At 33.9% G+C, this 27,697-nt stretch overlaps 1 protein-coding gene and 1 non-coding gene across 3 annotated transcripts in view; one reads left to right on the top strand and one right to left on the bottom strand.

Annotated features, from left to right (window-relative positions):
* The window catches only part of LOC149418570 (ubiquitin-conjugating enzyme E2 R2), a 141,437-nt gene extending 117,630 nt beyond the window's left edge, over positions 1-23,807 (bottom strand). For both annotated transcript variants that reach the window (XM_089638851.1, XM_089638852.1), the window contains exon 1: positions 23,245-23,807. In XM_089638851.1, coding sequence (XP_089494977.1) covers positions 23,245-23,421 — 177 coding nt within the window. In that variant the 5' untranslated portion in view covers positions 23,422-23,807. The remainder of the gene's footprint in view (positions 1-23,244) is intronic.
* A 263-nt stretch (positions 23,808-24,070) lies between these two features.
* Positions 24,071-24,143, top strand: TRNAR-ACG (transfer RNA arginine (anticodon ACG)). The gene has a single exon. It is a non-coding gene; the product is annotated as a tRNA-Arg (tRNA).
* The last annotated feature ends 3,554 nt before the right edge of the window (positions 24,144-27,697 follow it).

Below are 27,697 nucleotides of genomic sequence, written 5' to 3'. Positions count from 1 at the left end.
TGGAACGTCAGGCCCGACTTCTGGTCACGTGACCGGACCGACAACCGCGGACATCAAAACGTCATTAAAACCTTAAAATTTCAAGCCAGTCGGATTCAGATATTCTGAATGGAAAATATAAATAATTAGCAGAAGTATCAAACCCACGGGCTGCGACCGAAATTGAAGTTTCACATTTCAAAATTTAAAAGAAATACTACATTTCCGTTACCAGGATTATTATGTACAACAAATAATCAAGCCGCTGATAGCTTCTTTGTAACCTCTTTCTCACAAGGCGGACTTTTGAAGTATCACGTGATCATCGACCAATGCAATGACCAAGTCAATGCAAACAGTACCTGAGTACCTGCAAGTACCTGAGTACCTGCAAGTACCTGAATATGTCTGTCTCGACACAGGTGTACCCTAGTGAGACAGATGTCGAAAAATTTATGCAATAAAACTTTATATTGATGAATAAATAAATAAAAATAAAAAAACAGCGGCGATTGTTGTCGATACTCGTTTTTACTGCTGACTTGTGTTGTTTTACCGCAAGTAAATTAAATAATTTAAACTGCGAAGTTTACTTTGCGACAGCACTTACTTCGTAATTTGGCGGACGCGCACCCAGGCCTGTACACTAGTCGGCCTTGCTTTCTCGGAGTTATTAATTGCAAACACATGATACCTAGTAACAATTTATTTTTCTTCCTTTTCTTACTCATTAGAAAAAAAGGTTTTTTAATTAATTAACAAGATTCTGTAGTGTAAGAAGGTTTTTTTTTAATTATTTTAAAATTTGTATATATTTTTTTATAAATGGGTTGGCCATCGCTAGGATATAGATACCTATAGAGTTAGTATTAAATGATAGCAGCAAGAGAAGACCGTTACAAACTTGTTACAAAGCCGGGGCCAAAAACGTGAAGACATGAAGAAACAAAAGGCTCTAACGGGAAGAGTATCGATCTTAGACCATAGAACTAAAAGATACAAAACCATACCAGAAACTTCAAATTGACATATTTCTAATAATTACGAATAAAATTAATCGTGTGACAAAAAATGTCTTAATTATATTAATATTACGAGGCGCGTTTTTAATTAAGTACCGTTTTGATATTAAGAAAAGAAAATCAAATTTTATTAACAATTTAATTTTTTCAACATAATTCCATTTATATTAAGGCACTTGTCGTATCGTATTAAATCCTATATATACACATTGATGTATTATATTTAGATGAGACACGAAGCGAAAAAACAGGTTCCACTATTTTTACCTGGAACAATTTTCGACGATATATTAGTGGCGCAGTAGCGCCTCTAATTGTAGCTCTATGCATATACATATGTTTTAATGATTTGTGAGAAGAGACGTTTTCACATAAGCATTATTACTTCTTGTACTGAAAAGAGAGTTTCGATACCCGCTTTGAATATTTTCTTAATAGTTGGATTAAATGACGAAATTAGAATATTTTGAAAGAATTGGAAATAGTTTATGAATTATGGAAAATCAATTTAAAGAGCATCGTAACAATTTACGAATTTAAGATTAATAAGAAAACACCATGTTTTTCAAATTGTCAAGTTTTGCATCGTCAATTTTTGTTCCACATAATATTACTATTTTGTAATAAGAATATATTATATTTTTACGATAGGATAATAATTTAAATTAATATATTTGAAACATTGAGAAATTGATTTATTGCTTCCGTGTACGACAATATCGTTCTAAACAAAAGAGTGGTAGTTTCACATGACACATGACCAATGGACCATTTCCTCTTATTTTGTAAAATCACCACCAGTAAGGATCGCTTCAGTGAATCGTCTCTGAATTAGAAAAAAAATCACCATGGAGCGATGAAGAGTCTCCAAACGAATTATTTTTTTCGCGAGATAATTGATTTTAAGCGAAGTACGCTTCCTAAGAGAAATCTAACCGATCGGAAATAAATAAAAATATATTTAAAAAAAAAACACCTTGCCAGTCGAACTATACTGTTGTTGGTGTGTAGGTGGCTTTCACACATATTTCCTGATTATGAAGGAAATATAAAACCTATTATAATATACGTAACAGTACCTGTGTACCGGTTTTCCAATGACGATCTAGTCAATACTAGTTTTTAATCTGGCAGGTTATATTTTGTAATTTGTAAAGAAGGAAAAAGGTTTTCGAAGTAATCATGTAAGAGGAGAAACCTGGCTATTAGGCTCTGTTAAGAAAACATCGGAAAGGAAGTATCTATACTAAATGGCATGAGCTAGAAATATACTTCCTCTCTTCGGAGAAAGTTTAGCATCAGAGCAGATATTACGAAATTCAACATTACTCTACAATAAATTAGTAAGAAACACTGAAACAATAATTATAATGCCTTCTCAATATGAAAAGTGTCACGTTATTTTCCGTTTCTTTCCAGCACGTTTTTGGCATGTGATCAATCCGTTTTTCTGAAGACTAATACATAGAGATGGCAAAATTTCGTTTTAACTAAAAACGCGAAAAAATATTTATGTTTCGAAAATAGGGCATTTATAAGTTTTCTTTGCGTTTCAAGGCATTTGAAAGTGTTTCCAGTGATTTCTATTTCGCGAATTAACGCTAAAAACGTGATTTTGGCCGTATTTCAGCTAAATTAGTCTATTTAGCGAAATAGGCGCGAATTTCCCGAAAATACCGGTTATTAAAATAATATGTGAGAATTTCAAAAAATCGATATTTACATTACGATTTTTTATAATTTTGTTACTATTTTATGTGTAAATATTTAATATTTATGTACTGTAGGCTAAAATTGCTTTTTGACATTACACAAATTGGGCGAAATAAATTACGCCTATTGATGTTAATCGCAATCTGCATTTGTTGTGTTTGTGTTCGACCCGTACTTAGAGTTTCCTTCCTTATTAATTTAATATTAAAATTAATTATTTATAATCTTTTACATGGAAATACTTGCAAATGAAGGTAAACATATAATTTACCAAAAATACTTAAAATATGCGCTAAAAACATTCAGGAAATACATTTTTTTCTATTTTGCTACAAAACGCTAAATTATGCCTCAAAATGCTAAATTTCCAATTTTTAATGCTAAAAAATCTGAAAATTAATGCTAAATTTTGCCATCTCTACTAATACATAATATTTAGTTTTTTTTTTGATAAAAAAACCAGAGTACTAAGTATTTTTTTATCTGGCACACTCATCCGAAAAGCGAAACGATAAAAGTAGTGTCATTTCGCATGCTACGACGCACTTAGAAACATTATCTGTCTTTGTCTGTTCGCCAATAAAGGAAAGTCGATACCAGATTATAATATTTTATTGAATTGAGATAAATAATAAGTAGGTTCAGAAACATAACAGATTATGATACACTCTGTTTTATTACAGAGTGGATGATACATACCACTACTTGCGTAAATAATACACCTACGTATTTTGCAATGTAATTGAATAATGTACATATTATTATTAACCACTAAAGATGTACATCGTTGACAGTTTAAAAACAAACGGAACGAGTTGATTTTTTTTTCAGTAACACATTCTGACTATTCGATTGAGCGCAAGATTTATATTACAATAACGATTAATCGTAACCGTTCCAAATATCAATCGTTACATCACTACCGTCGTCGATCAACACTAAATCACCGGTTAAGGGCGTTAAATCAAGAATAGCACCCATAAATCGCGTGGAAAAAAGTTATTGGATATCTCCAACTACCTATAACCTGAACATAGTTTGAAAATCTCTATGTTATTCACAGTACGATAATATTATAATATATGTATATATATAAAGCGGTTTTCCGATTGCAGAAGAAGAACCGATCCCGATTATAGTGAGAGATTTTTTAGAATTATTCGTAACGCATGGATATTAATATAAACCCGAAGGTCAAAAGCAGGTCTCGCAGATAAGCGAAAAAACAGTATAGCTCCGGATTCAGGATGGTATCGGCATTAAATCTGAAGCAAACCAATCGAAATATTCACTTTACACGGGTCAGCAAGCGATGTGCCTGTGTCTGTGACATCTGTCACAGTGTGGGGGATGAGAAATTGTCTCAAGATAATCGTATTACATAAATACAGGTAAATCATCTTCTATATAAATAAAAATGTAGATTGCTTTGAAATTTTGACACAACGTTGTCGTATTTTTTTTCTATACCTATTTAATATAGATGTAATATAGCGCCTTCTGTTGGACGTACAAGCAACACGCGCTATTGTTTCTTCATCTGTACAGACAGAGCCACAGTAACGCATGGCGGTACAGCTAGTTTTAAATAGATTCTTGTTTGACTAGTGGTGTCACTAGTGATTCACATTCACCCAAACACGTTTGAATACAAATTCAAATTTAGGGTACAAAGAATATTTTTGCTTAAAGTAGTTACTATTGTTACCCATTCCATGTTTAAATTTAAACCAAGGAATATTTTTAAAGTAGATGCATTATATCAGAACTGTTTATTAGTATATTAAAGTATAAGTGGATAAACAGGTCTTTAAAACACGCGCGATTTTTCGAAATAAGAACTATTAATGAATTCGTGATGTGACATCACAATATCTTGTTGTCATGGAAATGAAAAACACAATTGACATTTAGACTTCACATTTTGTTGATTTGTTGATGTTGCCATGGTAACTTTAAAAAAACGCGCGTTCCATAAAGTGCGATTTAAACACGCTAGAGCGTACTTTAAATGAGTAAAAAAGGGCACCAATAACAAAAAATATTGTTTGTGTATATTTATCTTTTTTTATTTATTTTGATGTTAAATTTATTATTCAATGATATAAAAATTCCTAACACTGTTAAATTTGAATGTTTAAAGAACTTTTATAATGCTAATAAATTGTTTGTTTTTAAATGGGTAGGTACATCATGGGTTATTCTGAATTCTTGACTAATCAATTCAAATTTTGAAAATAGCACAAACATTATACTATATGTATACGTAGGTAGGTACTTTATCGATTATGCAGTACAATTTTGTTGGTTGCTCCCCTCGTCACATAAGAAAAACAATTCCTGTATCATCATTCCTACAATATAAATGAATTTATCAAATATTTTTCAATTTATCTTGTGGATATTGTTCTCGGTAGATACCAAACGATCGTAGTTCGGAACGGAAACAACAGTTCGAGATATATTTGCAGCAGAACGTTCTGCAAAAAGATACCTCCATTGCTTGAGTTTTCTTTTCGAGAGTTTTAACTTGGTGAGATTAAAATACTACCTAGTAAAGTATACACTTCCTAAAAATTATTTCTTTTCAGCAATATACATCATTTAAGGCAAAATTGTTTAGTGATAAAAATGTATAACACAATTAAATCTAAATAGCACCAATTGGATTTAAAAAGCCTTTGACACAAAATAAACTAGATAAGTTGTCAAAAAGTAAACACTCACAAAATTCAATTCTGGTTATAGTAATGATACCATCGGAATTGAGTTTAGTTTAGGCGTCACCAGACTCTAATTACTCTAATACTCGACGGTCACATTTTAATTATTTATGATGAACGTATTACTAAAACCTCAAATGTTTCTAGAGGGATCCCTACGGATGTAAGTTATTTATATTTCAGAATAATAAAAACAGGACCTTACAATTAAAATATTTTAAGTAAAACGGTTTGAAAAATTTATAAAACATTTTTCAACTATAAAAGTAGCGGTATGCAACAGATTTTATTTTTTATATACGATGAATTAGCACTTTTAGTAATACGTTCATCAGAAATAAATCAAATAAATACCACTGAAAGACTAATTTTCTTGGCCTGTTAGGGCAAAGTCGATCGTAGGTCCGTCCATTACGCCGAGCCGCGAGCCGAATATTGTTTTTACACGACTATATCATTAATATCGTTAAGATTCCCACTTTATTTTAACGATTTGATAGGGCATATTCAACCGCAGGTCTGTCCAATACGTCAGGGCCGCGCGTCGCATATCATTGTCCACGGCTGCTTCACTTACGCCGTTAAGATTCTGGCTTTATTTTAGTTTTCCTTAAAATCTGAAAACAGAGGCCGCCAAGTGAACCACCATCTCCTAATAGTCTACTTATTAATTTGTTGGGTTAATAAACGTAGAACCTTTCTGCTAGGCAATCATAGAACTAGTTCTTATACTCAAATTTTCTATTTAAGTGATCAACATGATTAGAGATAACATTAAAAAAACTACGAACTATTAGATATAATAATTTTCTGGACATTTATCAACCCAAGAAAGAAAAATGAATAAAATCATTTTCAATTATTGAAGATAATATTCCTGGTTCTGGGTTAGAGTCCTGACCGTATCTTTTTCTGATTTTTCTGTTTCCAATATTCATTTAGGAACTGCTAATATTGACTTCAATAATTAAATATTATAATTTAAGGTTTTACTCATATTTGATAGGTTTAAAGAGATTGCCGTCTTTGCTGCTATGAACCCCGAGTTATATTTCTTTCGTTACACCATACTATAACATTGGCTATTACTACTTGGTTACCAATTGAATACACACTTGATTGCTTTCTGTTCTGGCGTTTGTCCCATCTTGGGTGTTCCACATCTATGGCCATAATCTATTCATCTGGAAGTGGTATTCAAAGCCAGGCACGGAAACTACAAAGCCTAGAGGGATACAAAAAGGTTGTCTCGACTTCTCGACAAAATAATATAATAAAGTAACCGAAGTCGTGCGAGATGTTGTTTTGAAAACAAGTTTCCTTTTTGGAATGACCTTCGTCCCCCAGCTGATTCACAACAGCGCCGTTCAATATTCAGACATTTGCCGGAAGGTAGAATGACCGCGACTTTAACGTAAATGGACGAATCAAATAAATTATGATTCACTTGGGATATTCAACTGCGTACAGTGTTTGAGATGAATCCGTGAAGGTATCGCATTGTTTCTTTGTAACGTAAATTACACAAAGTTTTCAATACCCATATGACTAGTGGTGGGTAAATTCCCGGAATTTATTTTTGGCGAACATTCCCGAAATTTCATCTAAACGGTGAAATTCCCGTGAGGTTGTCTTATACAACGAAATCTCTTGTTATTTATAACTCTATCGTATTAATTAGAGCATGCTGAGTACAGAAATTTTAGAATTTTTGGAAAATACTCAATAGTACCAAAGATATAAGCCGTCAAAATATTGTCCCTCTACCCATATCACTGCATATCACTACCCCTGATGTTGGTAAAGTTTGGTAAACGAGTGGATCAACATGACATACGACATCATCTAGTTTCGATTGAGTTATAATAACAAACCTAAATGTTTTTCACGAATTGCGAGTATGCGAGTGGCAAAACCCATCATGGCTTGGCCTATTTCATAATATCGCTCGCCATAAACTACCAAGTGGAATGCATGGCGAGCGACATGCTGAAATAGGCCAAGCCACGAGAATATAGCGTGGTCTGTCACAGGCATCATGATGGGTCAAATACGGCATAATTTCAGCAAAGGTCAGGAATCTATCAAACGGGCGGTCCGTTTGATAGATTCCCCAATCTTAACAAACGGACTGCAATCTTTAGAGCACAGGCGTCAGGTAGGTATGCTGTCCTTGTTCTATCGGTATTACAATGGAAGATGCTCTGAAGAACTAGCGTCATTGATCCCTTCGGCACCGGTGCGTAGTCGGGATACACGCCAAACGCGCGCCCAACATTTGTACACAGTTGACACTTGTCACATGAGAACGGGTCGCTTCTACGATTCGTTCTTAAGTTCAACAGCTCGGCTGTGGAACGAACTGCCGGCCTCTGTGTTTCCTCCCTCCTACAACATGGGACTCTTCAAGACCCATGTTCACTCCTTCCTCTCCACAAAAAGACCCTCCACACAGCATCCCCAAAGATGACATAGGCCCTGAGGGAAATTATTTTCTTCAGGGCCTCCTGTGTGGAGTAAATATAAAAAAAAAAAAAAAAAAAAGGTTAAAAATCTCGTAATTTATCACAGCAGTAGGTACGTTTCACAACAAGAGGAAGTTATTTTATAGTAAGGCCAAACTATTGAGTATTTTTATACGGCGTCGATGGATCTATCAGATTTCTGTATTTTAAGCAATCAATGGCGCACGCCGCTAAAACTTGAAAAATTGCGTAGTGAAAATGATAAAATCAAATGAGAAAAAGGAGGTAATTTAAAAACGATGAACGGTAAAACTACAGATAGAAACATGATCCTGTTAAAAAAGGGACATCATGCTAACTTCCTGTTAAAATCTTAGTCTTTCAGAATATATCGAGAACACGTGTTCTTTTCCGAATAGATATCATGACGGCTACAATATAAAAATTTTGGAATTTCGAAAAAGTTATTTTTCTTTTTTACTTCTACCATAGTGTAGTATCACCTCCCGAAGTTAGCGCACATTACCCCCGGATACCCTGTATTAAAATATTAGCAAACCGACATTTTTTTTAAATTATTTTTCTATCATTAATTCAATCATATTATCAATGCCTTCCGCAAGGTTTCGGTATTTTATTATATTAATTAAATAAATCTGTGGGTAATCATGAATCTCTCTAGGAACATCTTTAATTATCGTGTTGTTATTAAATAAATAAAAATATATTTTTTATTTAATAACAACTAAATATTTTTATTTATTTGATAACAACGCGATAATTAAAGATGTTCCTAGAGAGATTCATGATTACCCACAGATTTATTTAATTTTATTATAATAATTAAATAAATCTGTGGGTAATCATGGATCTCTCTAGGAACATCTTTAATTATCGTGTTGTTATTAAATAAATAAAAAATATTTGTGATTCAGCAAATTTAATATAATCTTAAATTTCCTAATTAGTATATAGTATTTTTTTTTTCTATCATGTAAGAACAAATCGTATTACGTTATTATGGCAGCTTTTCGCTGGTTTATAAAATATGTACAAAAATACTTAAATATGCAGACTTGCATCAATCAACGTGAGAGAGTGGAGTAATTAAGCGCTTGTTATATGATAGCGAAATTTCGCAAACTGTCAAAATGTCTTCATTTTTATGTCACTAGAGGGCGGTAGTTGTACATTAATGAACTTGTTAAAATATAACATCACATGTGCGTTTGTCGCAAAGCAATGAACGTATAATATGAATGTGAAATATTAAGTAAAACAAACAACTTAGTAAAAAAGTATGACTTATTTGCAGAACTTACTATTTTGGTAAAGCATTTAATTTGACATTTTTTATAAATGTTTCATCATTCACTTGCTGTTGTCATTAGTGTTGAGGAACATTTCCGATACATATAGTTTGTTTTACACGGTGTTCGGAAACTCGTGGTATAAACGGTAAAACCCTTTATAGGTCATAAGCTAAAAACGGATAGTTTTGAAACCTGCAACATTAAGGTTTATATTTCTTTATGTTTACAAGTTATAAGCCCTTGGGTTGTAATCATTCTGAGGTAACGCACAGAGGTCTTGAATCGAACCAACCGCCCAAAGTTCTCACATGTTGAGTAAATTTACGAAAATCGCGTCCTGGTCAGTTTCTCTATAAAATTATCAAAGCAGTTATTCATTTATTGTCAATTTTGGGTTATGACTTTTTTTATTTTAGCTTTCGTTTTCGAGAAAATCGAAGGTGGATTTATTTGGTAAATTTCTTAATTTTATATTTGATAGAATATCTATACATATTAATAACATCATTAATAAATTAACCTCGAGAAATAAAAGAAATTTTATTTTTTTATTTATATATTTGTTAAATTATTCTGTGTCATTTAGTACAACTAAACAATAATCTTTTTTCATTTATTCGTTACTTGAAGCATACCTTGTTTGGAGTATTTTTTCCGGCTGCCATGGATAAATCATAATATTGATCTACAAAGAGAAAAATAATATTGGTAATTTTTGGTTCAATTACCAAACGTGCCCTATGAAAAAACGTTCACTCTCCCACTTAGTCAGAGCGCGTAAAGACAATGAATTCTCTCACACACACTTGCATAAAGATGCCGCCAGTAAGCAACATGACGTTAGTGCTAACCGTTAGGAAAAGGAACGCATGTTAAATGTTGAATTTTACAACTTTTAAAAAATATGACACTTGAAAAAATACAATACGTCAAATTTACATGAAAAAAGAGAATTTGTGAGTATTTACTGTTTTTGTAGCTTCATAAGATTATTGCAATTCTTTAAGTGAGTCGGTATTCTACTTTTAGACCCATTAATGAAACATCTTGATGGCATTTTCGAAATATATACGCCGTAAAACAGGGAGCCTATAGCTTCACCGCCATCACCGGGGGCTTCCATCCCGGAATAAGTAAAAAACTGTGAAATGCGTTGAAAATTTGGTGCAAGATGAAGTATTTATTTAATTGTTAATATCCACAGATAGCATAACGATAATTAGAGGCCGTACTTCTACAGATGTGTGTATTATATACATATTTTAAATTAAAAATATAGTGTAAAGCCGTTATTAACGCGATAATCATACATCCAAGTTTTAAAAGTGGGTTGTATGGTGTATCAATGTTTTTATTTTTTATGGTCGAATGCCTACAACAACTACAAAAAAAAATAGGCAGACTGAAAAATAATAGTCCATTAATTGGTAACAAAGAATATGAAGTCTGAGAATGACATACGAAAGGTAGTATTAAGCCGTTTTAGAGAGCCGTTTTCCAGCAAATCACCATTCTGCCCTATAACCCACTCTTAATGAATAATCGCAAGGTAGTAAAATATTATATCACAATAATTAAAGCACACAATCAGAATATTGCACAAGTGGTAGCATAATCAAAATGGAAATCGGCGTTCTCGGGCGTCGCAAAGAAGCGTTTTTTTCTCTTTATTTCAAATTTCGCAATTCGTAGAATAATCGGAGTGGTAATGTGGTTACGTGATTTGTACACACACAATTCCAATTATTGACTACATCTGATAAGACCTTAGAAATGAGGTATCAAAAATATTTACAATGTTACTTAGTAAACATTTATAACTTATTGCTTGACAACCACGCCAACTGGTTTCGAATTCTACCAGAACAATATATTATTACTAGCTGAAGTTCCCAGTATTGCCCAGGCTGTGACCTTAAAATGTGCAAATTTTTATTTATCTTGGAATAAAACTGTATATTTATATTTATTAAAAATGTCGCCACCCGCCTACCCGCCACAAACACTCTTCGTTATATTATATTTAGCTTAAGTCCCCGGCGTTGAACGGACTTTATACAGATTTATTTAAAATCCTATCTAGACAGTAATTTTCCTCATATCTTGAAGCGTGCAAAATTTGATCAAGTAGAATCAAATTTCTGTTTCTGGAAGGATGGGAAAGGGGAATGGGGGTAGTTTTTCTACTTTATGTAGACAGTGTTCTTCCTCTTGTTATGATGGTCAAGTGTGCAAAATTTCATCAACTTCAGAGTAAAACTGTAGATTTGTATAGAACTTAAATCAACACCGCCCGCCCGCCAGTCACAGGTCACACATAATCTTCTTTTTATACACATTTTAAATTAATAGAAGATAGATCATATTATACATATAGATAGCTACTCAGAATATTTGCACCGACGAAGTGTCCTCAATTCCTATCCGATAGGTTCTCATAACGCTCAGCATTTCGTTTGTTTATCAAAATTTATAACATATTTATACTATCCTTCCTTACATTGTTAAATGACCCGGTCATATTGTGTGCAAATACCGGGAAATTTCCACTACAGCACGAATTGCAATTTCAAAATTATACAGCGAATTCGTAAGCTGTGGGTAAACAGAACATTGCATATGTTCTACGTATGCACTTGCTAACTAAGTAAATCAATAATATAACCCATTCAAATAACATGCAAGATTCGATGATCAATTCGACAATAATTGGCAAGTCTTTGATACGTGACGCCTGTGCACAAGTCAGCTCGCTCCGTACAGAATTACAGAATACAGTCCATCATGACTACTGTGTCGACTCTCGGCACGTTTCTGAACATTGAAAAATCGGCCATTATGTGTCATGGGCTTCAATAACAGTTTACCAAATGGTGACGCCACGATTACGGCAACTGAAGGAAATGATCCGATAAAAGTAATAGCAACAAATAATAATCTAATAGGTGGAAACTACGGTGTGTTTCCAAACCTAAACGATAATAAACTTGTACTGCAAGTAATTACAATCAATTTTGGTTAGTAATCGGGTTCCCCTACCCCAAAAGTCAGCATTTTCAGTCGTATTTGAAGACGGTAGAATCGAAAAAATAATCGGTAATATCAGGGCGAATAAATTCGAAGCACATCTCGTTATATCGATCAATATGACCCTGCCCCCGAGAGCACAAACCTACATTTCTTTTACATGCGTAGTTTATGATATAGAGTGGAAAGTTAAAACGGAGCTACTTCAGAAACTGTTTGCTAATTTAAAACATTACAATGAAAATCCACAAAATTAATTGCGGCATAGAGCATAATTTGTGCAAGCAGATACGACCGGTTGAATTGTACATGAACTTTGAAGCAACGAATTTGAAGGTTACAGGTTCAAATTCAAGGTGAATATTAATCTTGAAGAGTAGCAGCCTGTAAACCCAGGTGGTATACTAAACTATTCCTTTTATGGTATTGCCCTTAAAAATACTCACACACTAAAGAGGATATTATAAAATGTCGACTTTTTACGATACAATTTTGTATCTGCAACATGAGTATGAATTTATGAACCAAGAAACTTACCAATTATGTACAAAATTTATTTTGCTATTTATGGAACTTTCATTGGATCGTTTTCTTGATGTTAAAATGTGTGTACCTAGCAATTTTGAATAGGTCACCTTGTTCGTTGGTGTGTATCAGGTATATACGGTAATTTGATGGTCGATAAGACTAAAATATCAGCGGACATATTCACAGTGGACTGTTGTCATGTGGGACACAACAATACTGTCAGTAAGTATTGATCGGGTCATAATTTTTTGTTTACCATAACATGCAACATTTTACATGTGCACCGCGGATAGCTGCGTTGTTCATTTTATTTGTAAAATACATGGTATTTAATTGACATTTACTAAACATTGATAATCGAATCACCATACTAGGCAACTGCCTGTTTCGTGATGATCAATATATTACAGTTATTTTGTATACAGTGAAAGGGGGACAAAGTTTCACGGAGCGAGAGGGGGCGGTGTGACAGGTCCCCCTTTCTGTGATTTGTCAATAAATGAATCTGACAGTATACACGCAACTTGCATTTTCCCACCATTCAGTCGTAAATAAAATCTGCTTCCGAATTACTAGTCCTTTTTACGATGTCGCGCAATGCTGGCTGCGTAAAAAACTTAACTACAAATCCCAAATCAGGTAAACAAAAGTTCGGGCTTGTTTCAAAAATTGAATATTTTGTTACATATAGGTAATAGTTAGAAACTTTTACAAACGTGTTACAATTTACCCACCTCACTCATTTTTAGCGTCGCTACACCAGGTGGTGAATATTCATATTCTGCCCAGAAAAGTCCCACAATGGACTTCGCTACAAACCTTTGCCTTACTTTACTTTTCTGAGCGAGGTCGGGTTATTTCAATGTGCGCTCTTCGGCGGTCAATGTACGACCGATGTCGTAGTTTATTCAAAGCATTCTGGACACACCTGTGGGCCTAGTCTGTATCTTTTGAAACTTTCCTGCAGCCGGTTTAGCCACGTCACAAACCCTTCCCTTACGGTGTTCAGTAATTCCTCGAGGAATACCTAAAATTTGAACTCTGTGTTTAGTATATTTAGAGAGATATGTTATTAATTAGAGACGATGTTCACTCAGTTGACAACACCGGAAAGGAAAGGTTAAACCACGAACTTACTGGTTTGTTAACCCGAAAGATAGAGTAGGCCCCCTGGAGTTAAAAATATGATCGCGTCGTTTGCCTCCAGTTCATCAAGAGGACACCGGGGTTCAGGTTAAGTCCATCAATTTGGGTGTATATGTCTGGACCATAAGCTCATTTTACAAAATAAACTTGTGTTCGCACATCACGGCGGGTTTAAAGGTTGCCGCTATGGCTCAGTTAGCGGAAGTTACCTGAGACAGCTGATTTCCACAAGGCATAATAAATATGCAGGTTAGGTACATCTGACGTTATGATACAAAAAATTATCTAAGGAATTGAGAATACAAATACATATGTTATTATGTAGGTAGTTGTTATACTTCCGCATGATTAACCCCTACATAGTAAAAGGACAGTAGTATCCAAGGATTTCATATAGAGCCAAGTAAGGACATACCAGTTATCGAATATATAAAGGAGAGTGTCTGTTTAGTGGGGCTACCGGACGGGCGGTGTGAATTTGATTTTTATACAACTCTAGTTTTATTCCGAGGTTGATGAAATTTTGCACACTTAACAAGAAGAAGACCAGCGTCTGTGAACTCTGTGAAAACCCCGGGCAACGCCGGAGACTTCAACTAGTAAAATATAAATAGAAGTAACCACGGGACGGACAAAATTAACTAACACCATTATTACCCGGAGGTACACGCAACATGAAATAAAGCCCAAATATTTGTTTAAGATAACATTATTAACATTATATAAAAAGAAACAGTGTCTTCCTCGAGAATCAAGGAAGACACTGTTTTTAGTTTCCACGGACGTATAGTACAAAACCATTAAAAATGGAATACCTTAAGTATCTATCGCTCGGCCCGTTTCAGATTTTAATCAAATAATGATCAGTTGTTAAGCATAACAGCATGACAGTTGATAACAAAATGGTTAAAAGCTGAAGCGGGCCGAGAGTCAGCGGGAACCATTAAAAATTTTCAAAAAATCCAAATACTGTTAAGAGGAAGCTACAAGCCAAAAATGTGTAAATTCTTGGTATACCTTATATTGTAGGTAATAGGAATTAAAATCACTTGACAAGCGGAGTCTAGAAACGTTCGATTTCCAGCCAAAAACTGTTTTTTATTTATTTTGTAAATAATTTTATAAGAAAGCAAAAAAGTTAATCAAGTGAAACTGTCACAAATCATATTAGTTATAATACTGTATTTTTTTAAACTTGTTTCCTTTACGCGTTCATACATTTCTATTGAAAAAATGTTTTTTTTTTTAGTTTAGTTACATTTATATTTTTTATTGAGTAATTTATTTTATTATTTGTATTCTACTCGAGCGAAGCGATAGTATAACCCTCAATTTATCTAAAGCATATTTTTTGGTATTCATAATGTACACTAATTCGTTATAAAGATTAATCAAAATAGTGATTTAGCATTAAGCTTCGCCTTAAGGTCCATTTGACGGTCTTCAAATACGATGTAGTTTGGTTCGATGTGTTCTGATATGCATCCCAAATAGGCAGCTTCAATCACGCTTGATTTTGTAAAGGCCAATACTGAATGAATATCAATGTCTTCAGACGTGATATATTGTTTGTATGTAGTGAAGTGCTTGATAAACATTATTATCTGCCATATGACACGCTATCCAACAGATAACAGCTGATCAATGTGACTTTGCAGTGAACCCGGCTGGAGGTAAGTACTGTAATACCGTACGCACTTAAGCTGCCTTTATAAGCATGAAAGAATAATAAGCATTTATAATTATTTAGATAAATCGGTCATTAAAAACTGGTTTTGCTGGCGAATGGGATATATCTTGACACCTACGAACATAAAGTAAAAAGAACGGTGAGTAGGTATTTCAGTGAAAGTTTTCAAACACTTAAAATGTGTTGATCATTATTTTAGGACATAATTTGGTAGGTACATTTTTTTAAAACAAATAACACTTGAAAATGTAATATTATTATTTTGTATATTCAATAATATTTATATTAAATTTACTATTAACATATTTTTAAACAAGTTTTGCTGTGTAATTATTATTACGCGTGACAACTGTTTCGAATTTTGAAGGCTTATTTTAATTTAAAACACCACTCAATAGTTCCCTAATTGTTAACAAAACAAGACATATTCTTTTTACTATGTCTTCTTGAATAAAATCCTATACGTTTGAAGAAGCAAAAAGATGCAATGAATATGCTAGGAGAAACAATAAGAGGCAAGAAGAAGCATAGCAGTAGAGCAATAAAAAAGAGACTAGTATAGGTAAGAAGAGCCAATAAGAGGCTAGAGGAGACTATAACAGCCATGAATAGGCAAGAAAAGCCAAGACGATGCAAGATCCGCTTGCCAAAAAGAAGAAGAAAAGAAGATGCAAGAAAATGGCAATAAAATTTCAGAATCGGGTGGCGAGAAAAAAATCAATTCCTTAATTCCTACCCATCCTAAATTCCAATGCTGGTATGTTGCCATGCATACCAGTCGATTAAACTCCGACCTTCTTCCAATCATCAGAGCACGCGTTCCAAGTTAAAACAAAACAGTGCCCTCTGGTGACATGTGTCTCGCCGGGATAGGAGTGCTCCTGACTGGGGTGGTACAATGTTATCGTATCGGTTTGAAAAATATTTGAAAACAGAAAAAAATAAGGAACTTCTTAACGTTTTTATCGAAATTGATTAGGCAGCCGCTATTTGTCACCAATAAATTACTACCTAATACCCATTATTGTGGTCACTCAAATTATTTAAATAAATCTAATCGATTATTTTGCAGAATTCTATTATGTTTTTGTAGCAAATTAATATTGTGTCTGTAGTTACAATAAGAGATTTTACAAAATTAAATAAATAATATGACAGGAATGATATTATCACGTAGGTAAGGTAAGAAAAAGCAAATCAATTTGAAACCACTAACCATTCATTTATTTATCACACAAATACTTACTGTGTATACCTACATAGAACATCTATTCATTGTTGCTAACACAAACATGTTCATGTTTATTTACAATTTTCCACATAAACTTGCTAACAGACAATTGGAAAGGGGTTATAATATTGATTTTTGTTTTATAATTAAGTTGGTAATGAAATGATATCTACTCGATGGATTTCAGCGACGTAATTGAACGGTGTCAATAATACAGGGTTTTCTAATAAGAGGAGTTATTTTGATATTCAATCGTAAAAGATCAATAGTTTAGTTGCTTGTGTGGCACGTAGCGCCGTCTTGTTGAAAGTAAACGTTGTCCAGATACTCCAGATCAATACCATCCAATACCGGCCATAAAAAATCATTAATCATCTCTCGATAGCGCAATCCATTCACCGTAACTGTTGCTCCAGCCTCATTTTCGAAAAAGTAAGGTTCAATGACTCCGCCGGACCATAAACCGCACCAAACAGTCACACGTTGAGGATAAGGAGGCTTTTCAACAATAACTCTTGAATTTTCCGAGCCCCAGATGTGACAATTTTGCTTGTTGACGAAGCCACCGAGGTGGAAATGGGCCTCATCACTCAAGATGATTTGCATTTGATTCACTCAAGTGAATTTTAATAATTTCAATGCGTTGTTGAAGCGTGTATCGTTCCATTTTAATTAATGGCGTAGTTTCTACTTGTCAAATGTCAAAAAATGACAGCTTCAAAAGTAACATCTACCGAAATAGCGGGCTATTCAAAATAACACCTCTTATTGGAAAACCCTGTATTACCATAAATGATTATTATGATTGGAAAATTGGTAAAAAAAAGTTATAATTTAGATGCTTAATGGGGAAAGTACTCATAAATATTTTGTATCACATCATTGGAAAGACTGCAAGATAAATTAAATGTGTGGAAAAGATAGCTCTAATTCTAATGCATCCACTTACTACCTGTGTTATATCAGTGGGACAATAATTTGATTATACCTAATCTTTGACACGACATCACAATGCAAGATATTCTATAAAGAGTGGTTTGGAAATCGGGCCACGAGTCGATTGAATTATAAAAATATACGCATTGTGCTTCATACAGCGCATTATCGTTCGTGTACCCTGTCGTATATAAACTGAGCCACACTGCGTAATACCAAAGATAACAAAAACGATATAATACAGGATTGAAAAACCAAATTAATTTAAGCCTGATTATTTCCCCTACATATTACGGACATTATAGTACGAGTACAGTTCCGAGGATTTGTTCCAGGTTGAAGAATGCATGGTGAAGATTGTCCTGATGATAACCAACCTCCGATAGCAGAGGGCACCATGAGAAGAAGAAACTAATGCATGGATATCGGACAATATGCTGGAGAAGCTGATAAACGAATATATTGTGGTAAGAATGCAAAGTGAAAATTGTCATGATGAATAGCCAACTTCCGATAAAAGATCTGGTACTACTCATAGGAGAAAAATAATGCACGGACATCGGAAAGTACGTTGGAGAAAGCTGATAAACGAATACATTATGATGCAAGTACAGTTCCGCAGAATTATTCCAGGTTTCAGAATGCAGGGTGAATATTGTCATGATGATAGCCAACCTCCGATAGGAGAGGGCACCATGAGAAAAGAAGGAACTTATGCATTGTCGTTCACTACGTGCTGGAGAAGAATTAGAGAAGGAAAGCAATGGCTGATAAGTGATAGTCTCTAGGGAATGGTAAGTCTCATCAAGGAAATTTAAGAGCTTCAAAATCTGTTTGGCCATCGGAAGATAACAATAATAACAAATAAAAAGATAAATTACACAACAAAACCAATTAGGTCTGATACTAGGTATTCAAATGTGACAAAAACTAGTAGATCTGATACTAGATATTCAAAGGTGACAAAAAATAATAATGTATAATTTATTCATAGAAGAATAAAAGAATTGTTCATATTATAAAATTCAGCAATTAAAATTTTACAACAGATACACACCTATAAAGTATTTGACGAGTTCCAGTATGGTAATTATATTAAATAAATTTATTAGAGACAAATATGTTTATTCTAGAAAATGAATTATTCAAGAAGTAAACAGACTTTTCGGTAGAAATTATCTAGAGTTCTGAGAACTTTAATGAGAAAGCCGAATGGATAATGGATTGTGTACCTACTTACTTCAGCTTAAGGAGTTTAAGCAAATACTGAACTCGATATTTTGACACTCACCACATATTAAGGACCGAATAGCTAAAGTCCCTTTTGAATAGTTATAATGCCTCCAACTGCTGGCATTTCCCATACATTCCGATGGCAGTATACTACACTAGCGCCTCCCAGCGGCACGAATTGTGAGGCTTGGTTTTCTTTCATACATTTTAATGGATTTTATGCACGATTATGCCATTCTACACTAGCCCTCTAACGGCTAGAGTTCCCAGCCAACACAAGTAAACACTGCCAATATTTTATTGAAGTTGGCCGTAATATTAATATTTTAGGGCACTTGGTTTGTATGAAGAAAATTGTCTATTTTTGATCATAATCAATTAGATACCACACAGTTAAATACACAAATATTTTGAAAAACTGTCAACAAACAGAGTAATATATTCATAATTCAATTAATTCATAATAACATGAATATTTATTAAAATACATGAATAATTGTGTTAAGCTTGGTGGCCCTAAAATAATAATTTTATGATACCTTATCAACAAAAAAACATTTGCAAAAGATTATAAGTTCCATAGTTATACCGAATGTTAGTATCTATTATCTGAACACATTCAAATCATTATAGGTAAATACCTTGATTATCACATTTCCTATGGTAAATTAATTATTTATGCATTAATTTGAAATGCTAGGAAATAGTACCGACTCTGCATAATTCATAACATTTCAAATGGATACATTAATAATTAATTTATCATGGGAAATGTCAAAATCAAGGTATTTGTAATGATTTGAATAACAGAATAGAACTTCTAACTTGCTCCAAATGTTTTTTTTGTTGATAAGGCATAATCAAATTAATATTTTAGGGCACAGCAAGTATAACAATTTTTTTTTATTTTTTGGAATAACTTAGTGAGTAAAACCTCAAATTGTGATATTTAATTATTGAAGACAATATTAGCGGTTCCTAAACGAAAATCTGAAACAGAAAAATCAGAAAAGGATACGGTCACATCTAGGACTCGAACCCAGTACCCTTGCCTTGCCGGGGCACCGCTCATATAAGAAAATCATCCTCCAAACCTAATAAAATATCATACATAAAAAATAAATATTCATCCTAGACTTTCAGAAAAGTCAATAGATGTCGCACATTAAAAAAATAAAAAATGTTTATCTAAAAAAACGCTGTCTAGATTGCATTAAGTTCGGGTGGAATCTTGCGATCATACATAAAGATAGTTTTCAATTGTTGACACTGTTGGTAGTTCTTATTCAAAGTATGATACGGTTAAATGTGACCGAAGTAGATAGGGTCCAATTACCTGAGTGGTAGAGCGGTGCCCCGGCAAGGCAAGGGTCCTGGGTTCGAGTCCTAGATGTGACCGTATCCTTTTCTGTTTCAGATTTTCGTTTGGGAATCGCTAATATTGTCTTCAATAATTAAATAAAACATAATTATTCATAATAATATATGACAAATATAATCTAAAATAATCATAACGCATAACGCATAATAAAGCATAACGGATCAGGGTATCTAGTAAATTGTTATAAGCATTGAAACACAAGTACCTGACTACCTACCATGATTTATGTGTTTTATAATAATGCAGTTACTGGCAATAAGACTTCATATAATATTTACAGAGAAAATAATATGTGCCGAAGCAAGTTATCACAAATCATGATGAAATAATTGGTTGAATGATGTTCAACCAATTATAGTTAGAATAACAACCTATTAGATAGGTAAAAGGATTATAATAATGTAACATCAACTTAATGATTCAATCCTCATTTCTCGATAGTTGTAGTTTCCACTGATTTGAAGTAGCGAGCAGCACCCGTTCATAACATGTCTACATCACTATAATTTGTCGATACTTCTGAAAGCTTAAATCTTTAAATTTGTAGGTTCACAAGACATTATTACATCTTTCTAAAGTAAATTAAAACTAAAAATATTATGTTTTAATTAAAATGCAATCAAATCATCATCTGCAAACATTAACTATTGTAGATCTTCGACAACTTTCTAATGAAAGGGTGAATATGGACTACATAGCATTGGCTGTATTATTCCCATACCATAAACTATTGTAGATCTTCAATAACTTTTTAATGAAAGAGTGAATATGGACTACATAGCATTAGCTGTATTATTCCCATACCATAAACTATTGTAGATCTTCAATAACTTTTTAATGAAAGAGTGAATATGGACTACATAGCATTGGCTGTATTATTCCCATACCATTTTTAATACAGCGTTTGCTTCTATCTGTTGAGTTTAATTCTATGGTATAATAAATTAAGTACTCGGCATTATTGTGTTCAAAGTTCTCATAGTACAACAACGCAAGGAAAAGAACACCTTCTTTTTTTTTTTTTTTTTATTTATTGTTTTTATTTTAGTAATTTGTACATTTAAGTTTACAAATGACTAATTAATTATTGCATACAAATATACTATGTTTTTTTTTCTTGCTTGATGTGGCTCCTACACAACATCTTGAACTTTTCAATTGGGGCAGACTTAAGGTTTTCCGGCAGCGCGTTATAGTATTTCATCCCTTTATATAATATACTATTCTGGGTATTCGCTTTGTCCTTCTTTGGTAGTCTAATTTGATTGTACGTCCTAGTTTTATGTTTGTGTATGTCCTTGTTGTATACAATTTTATTCGAAAAATATTTGGGTAGCAGGTTGTTTACAATTTTGTGTAAAAATATCATCGTGTTCAAGGTCAACATCTGTTTCACCGTTAGCCAATTTAGTTCGTTTAACATTTTATTTACTTTTGAATACCTATTTCGTCTGAGTATTATTCTCAATGCCCTATTTTGAAGAATTTGAAATTTATTTTGCTCTCGGTCGTTGCACAGGAAAAGGATAGTTGAGCAGTAATTAAAATGTAATCGTAATACATGTTTCAAATATCTTTTAAATTGGTGACCCATTATAAGGGTAAAGTATTGCATTTGACACATGAGGAGATTGGTTGCAACAATTGACCAAAAAACATTCGCTGAACGTTAATGACAAACTTATCTTATTGAGATAAGTACACCATACAAACATTATAGTTTGCAAGTAGAATAGCGGCAAAAAGTAGGTAACTAATATATTTCCTTTATTGAATTTGACATACAAAAGAACAGCAAAAAATCTTATTCAATTTTGATTATGAATTGTACAACTTCCTGTAAATGCAGCTATGTTCAGACTTGTATGCATTGACACCATTAGCTGCACCTTCGGTTTGAAATATTGTACACATAAAACCACTTCATGTCATGGAAGCAGAATATGCTTAACAAATTTCAGAGTTATTATAATTGAGTAAATTGTAAAACAGTGTTTGTTTGACGGCCCTGTGATGAGGGGGTAAGGATCCCGGCTAGCAATCCGGAGCTCGAGGGTTCAAATCCCGGCCATTGAAACTAAATTTAATTTAATTAATTTGTGTCACATTTAAAATAATATATAGAGTGTATTTGTTGCATGTTCCAAGAGTGGAAGATACTTTCAGTATGAACCTGGTGTGAGACCACCATTCCGAATTGAAATGTTGCATGAAATGGCTTTTGCCGTGTTTGGTGACCAGATCTGAATAGACATCTCCTTCTGTCACTGTCTCTAGACGGTTGGGAGAAGTTGGAACTCTTGCGCTGTAATCACATTTAAAAAAAATAGTCCAGTAGCGTTAAAATGACTTAGTACTGCTTGTACTTCTTCAACAAGTCCTGGCGCCTTGTATTTTTAGAATAATTAGTTTTAAATCTCCCAAAATGTGTATTATACTCTTTTCAGATTATTTTGTTATCATTTGACAATAATAAAATGTTGACATCTTTTAGATGAAATCTGGTAATAATTTATAACAGAAATGTTTATTTATGCTTATGAAAAGATTGGTAGTTGGTAGATCTTTACAGAAACTCAAACATAGATCCTGAATGTCAAGAACTGGTTAAATGATAGCACATGCCTAGATTTGCTTTGTTCTAGTAGCTAGCTGTGTTGTTGGCATGTGAGCACATTGAGATTACACTTCAATATAATACAAGACCATCGCGGTGCCATTAAACTAGATAAATGGGAGCACATCTCGTGTGTGCCAATCTCAAAATAGATCAGTCTTCAGATTTGTTATGTGGATAGAGAGGTTATGTAAACAAAAATATCATCCAACATTGGCATAAAAACAAAGGAGTACGTACCTTGAAATATCCGCCTTGGTATAGCGTGTCAGGGGGTCCAAAAATTGCCACTTCCCATTCGAAAAGATTTTCCTCTCCTACTAACTTAACTCTAAATCCCTCCACTGGCTCTTCCTGGAGACTCTTGTACTCCAGGGCCAGAGCACGGAGCGCTGAACTAGATGGGGATACAGACATTTTTTTATGTGATAATTATGAATGCTTGATTTATTCCGGATTTTAAGCACGGTAAGTTTTCACCGCGATCAATGCCGTGCCACCAACACTTTCACACACAATAATATCAATTCCCTTTCTACACTGATTATCTTTCACAATCTACGAAAATTTCTATTTCAAATTTGCTAACATCGCCAACGCGAGACGTTTTCGACACGGATTTTAATTATACTATATCACACTCTATAAAGCCAATACTGTGAGGGTTTGGACTTAATTATTAACAGTAATCTGCGTTAAAAATCGTGATATAAAATTATTGCCTTTGCGCGTCGAACGTTGGCAAATGAATAAAATAAACAGTGTTCTAGAACAACCAACGCACTGAACAGCCATCAAGGAAAACAGCTGTTATTTCCGTATACAACTGCGCAGCCATTTGCGCAGGTACATTCATATTTTGACAACGCCATCTATGAACAAATTATATTTTCTGAGCCAGAGATAATTGAGAACGATAATATTTATAACGTGCTTCATTTATATTCCGTTAGATGATTTCTTTCATAACTCTATGAAAGAACTTGCGATAATATTCGTTAGATGGCAGTAAACTCTACGTCGAAGCTCCTTTGCAAATATGCAAAAATTGTCGAAACGTCAGCAAGGTCCTGTGGCGCAACGGATAACGCGTCTGACTACGGATCAGAAGATTCCAGGTTCGAATCCTGGCAGGATCGGAAGATATATTTTTTTTGTTTTATTTTACATTTAAAAATATAAATAAATCTTTTGCATTACGTACAGAAATTATTTATTATTATTGTTAGGGACTTTTTTAAAGAATTAGAATATTCTTTTGTTCCAATAATTGTATTTTATTCCAACTTTCAGTTTTTCATATCTTGATAGTTTTAATTAGATGGTAGAGCAATGACGTGGAGTCTATTATACATAAACTGAAATCCTGTGCCTACCCCAAGAAAAACAAATAATAAAATGATATTTAAAAACTGCGAAAATTCTCTGACCAAAGTTTATTTTACCCATTGTAATAGTTTTTATATCACAACCGTTCTACATTCGTAAATTGTTTCTATTTGACAAATTCATACTTTTGGTTTCAAGATATTTTTTTCAATCTAGTTTTTTTTAGGGCTACACCAGGATACACACACCCATACTGCTTGCACTAAAAGCTGTAAAATAGTCATTTTTAACATTCAAAAAATTAGTTAAGTACTGCTAATAATTTTCCACAATAATTATTATAAAATGTTCCATTTTAAATCGGGGACATAATTTTATCCCTCCACTAAATGTGTGAGCTGATGTGTGAATGTGAATAAGGCAAGGAGTGTGTGCCAAGATAGAGTTGTTTTAAAGTAGGTGCTCTCTGCCTAACCCTGCAGAGAAACGGTGTGATGGTTTGTTAGATAGTTTATAATTAAATTAATTTCCCCAAGATTTTAAAAAATTAACAGTTTGAATAAAAATTGTCAAAAAATACACAAAGCCTACTTTTGGCCAGAGCAATACAAGTCACTCGGTAGATAGACTGATACCTACCCACTTATTTGCAAATTACATTTGTAGGTGTTTATGTTGAGTTTGGTTTTTATTATTAATAAAAATAATAATTATTGGATAATTTATATGGCGTCGTTTTTGTGTAAATCACCCCAAGGGCGCTGTGTAACTAATTATGAGTATTATCTAATTTTATTATTTACACACATATACAGAAGATATACTTACATGGCAGGTCACAAACCAGATCATGAACCTAAATGAGCTTTTTGGGTCCATGCTTCGAGAAGATACGACTTTGCACGCAGAGGGCACTATATTAAAAACACTTGCAATTTATTGCGTGATTTTAAATTATTTGCTGTTTTACCATTCATTCCTATTAAAATAACACTTAATAGAATTTTTGTGGCAACATTAGAGTCAGGGCCGGCCCTAATCCAAATGGCACCTGGCGCGAGTAAAATTGTGGCGCTCTCAAAACCAGTAGACGCCTAGATCACCGTAATTAATAATATCAGATGATTTGCGTTTTTGTTTTTATGAAAGGATGGTGGAAAGAGGGAGGTATTTGACTTTATGCATATGACTGTCTGAGAATGTTTAAGTTTAGCTCTAAAATCTGTCGAGTCTGTTATCATTCTTAAATCATGTGGCAGTCCATTCCAGGCCATTGATATTCATGTGTGTGATGTTTGGTAATAAGTTGGGTTTTCAAGCGATAGATGGCACTAGTCATAAAGCTTACTCCAGAGTCCGACAGATGTCGCTAGAGTGTAGCAATTGCCTGTGGGATATTATTGCCAGACAACAAGCTTCTAGAAACAGAGAATTACCAACCCTCGGGTAATGAATAGTGTAGCAAGATCCAGACTTATTTATTGTAACGTAAATAAACGCAATTATAGTAAAGAACCTTTTACTTTATCAAAGAGTTCCCAACACAGAAATCTGCAAGTAAACTAGAGATATAACAATGTGTTAATATTTAAATTGTTCTTGTTCAAAACTGGCAAGAATAGCTATAATATTTTATTTCGATTAGGTATCTACCTGCATTAAAAAATATAAAAAAGATTTGCCGCTTTACTTGATTTAAAAAAAAATTCTACCCTTACAATTTTCTAATTCTTTTTGATATACTGGGGTTGAAAATTCCCCTAAAACTGGTATTAGGCCACCGTACACGTGTACACTGTACCTACCTGTAAACCAGGGGTCATTACAATAATATAATGGTGCCACCATTTCCTATTGTACCTAAGGTTTCGCACCTAAGAGGCCATTAACTTTCCTTTCGACTTTACAATCACATTACTTTCATGTCAAATTTGGAGTTGAGGGGAAATTATTGAATGAAGGTATCAAGAATGTCAATTACTGGGTTATCGCCTTCGTTGTTATTAATACAAGGTGGTGCAAAAGTCCCCACTCTTGTTTCCTAAGGCTGTAACTTTGTTTGTAAATAAAAATAGTTATTATAACACAATAATTATTATAACGTTCTTGAGGAGTATAGCGTTCCATGGTTTGTCAACGTGACAACAACATGACATAAGACCAATATTTGGGAAATTGTTTGCCATTTCATATAGGGTTATGACCTTTGCGGGATCTTTTTGTTATTTTTGAAGTAAAACTTCTTTACGCGCGTCATCCATTTTCGAGGACCGGAGTAAAACCGACTCATGACCGTCACGAAAAACAGTGATCATTTGGTGGTGGGGGCACGGGACCCCCACCACCGCTCACCGTTCAATGTCGCTCTCTCACCGTAGTCGCTTACTGAGGTGAGGGAGCCACTGACGAACGTTCTCTCTCTCTCTTCTCTCTTTTCCTCTCTCTCTAGCCAACGACGCCACGCCAGGCATCAGCTGCTTGCTTCGTGTACTGCGCGGTGAGTGTAATACGAGTGAAATATGTAATTGATTGTGGTTTATTCGATTTGGAACAGAGTTTTACATTATTATTATTTTATTAAATAATAACAATATTAAAATTAAAAATGATTAATTAAAATTAATTATTATTATTAATTATTAACAAAAGAGAGAGGGAAGAATACTAAAAGTTTCACTTCCGTCGTGCGTAGGCTTGCCACACACTGTATTTTTTTTTAATGTGGCACCTAACAAGAGCAACCCTGACTGAACGCAGTTGGCGTTTAACAAAAAATTGTCGAAAGAAGCGAAGCTAGCAGTCCAAAATGTGGTACTGGTATCCACCCTGGTGTATGGCAGTGAGGCATCGAATTGGCAGAAGAAGGACGAAAGCAGACTGAATTCCGAAGAAATGAGATCGTGTGAGAAATGTAGAGAATTCCAAAGAATGCAAAGCTGATGTAAGCGTAATGAGTAAGATTAAGAAAGAGACGCCTATAGATCATAAACCTGTAGATTTGGGCATGTAGAGCGAATGAACGAAGAAAATAGTGTAAGGATATGACGCAAATGTGAATGATAGAAGAAGTCGGGGACGCCCGAGGAAGATATGGCACGATCAAATGAATCAGATACTCGGGAGTCAGGACTCAGAGTCGGGCCATGTCAAGAGTCAGAATAATAGAAGAGTGTGTATTAGACGATGTATGAATGTGAATGAGGCAAGATGATCTATCCTCTCTGCCTACCATTGCAGTGAAACGGCATGATGATAGTTACCTACCTATTACAACTACGGTGGCCGGATAAATCATGATAATGATTGTAACGGACGTACTGCTCCGGGCTCGGCCGCGGTCGCCCACGTTAAAAATATATAAAAT

The sequence above is a fragment of the Hesperophylax consimilis genome, chromosome 13 (genome assembly GCF_061612785.1).
Source record: "Hesperophylax consimilis isolate HC1 chromosome 13, BYU_Hcon_1.0, whole genome shotgun sequence".
NCBI lineage: Eukaryota > Metazoa > Arthropoda > Insecta > Trichoptera > Limnephilidae > Hesperophylax > Hesperophylax consimilis.
Note: the sequence above shows the minus strand (reverse complement) of the source record. Positions and strands in the feature narration are given on the sequence as shown.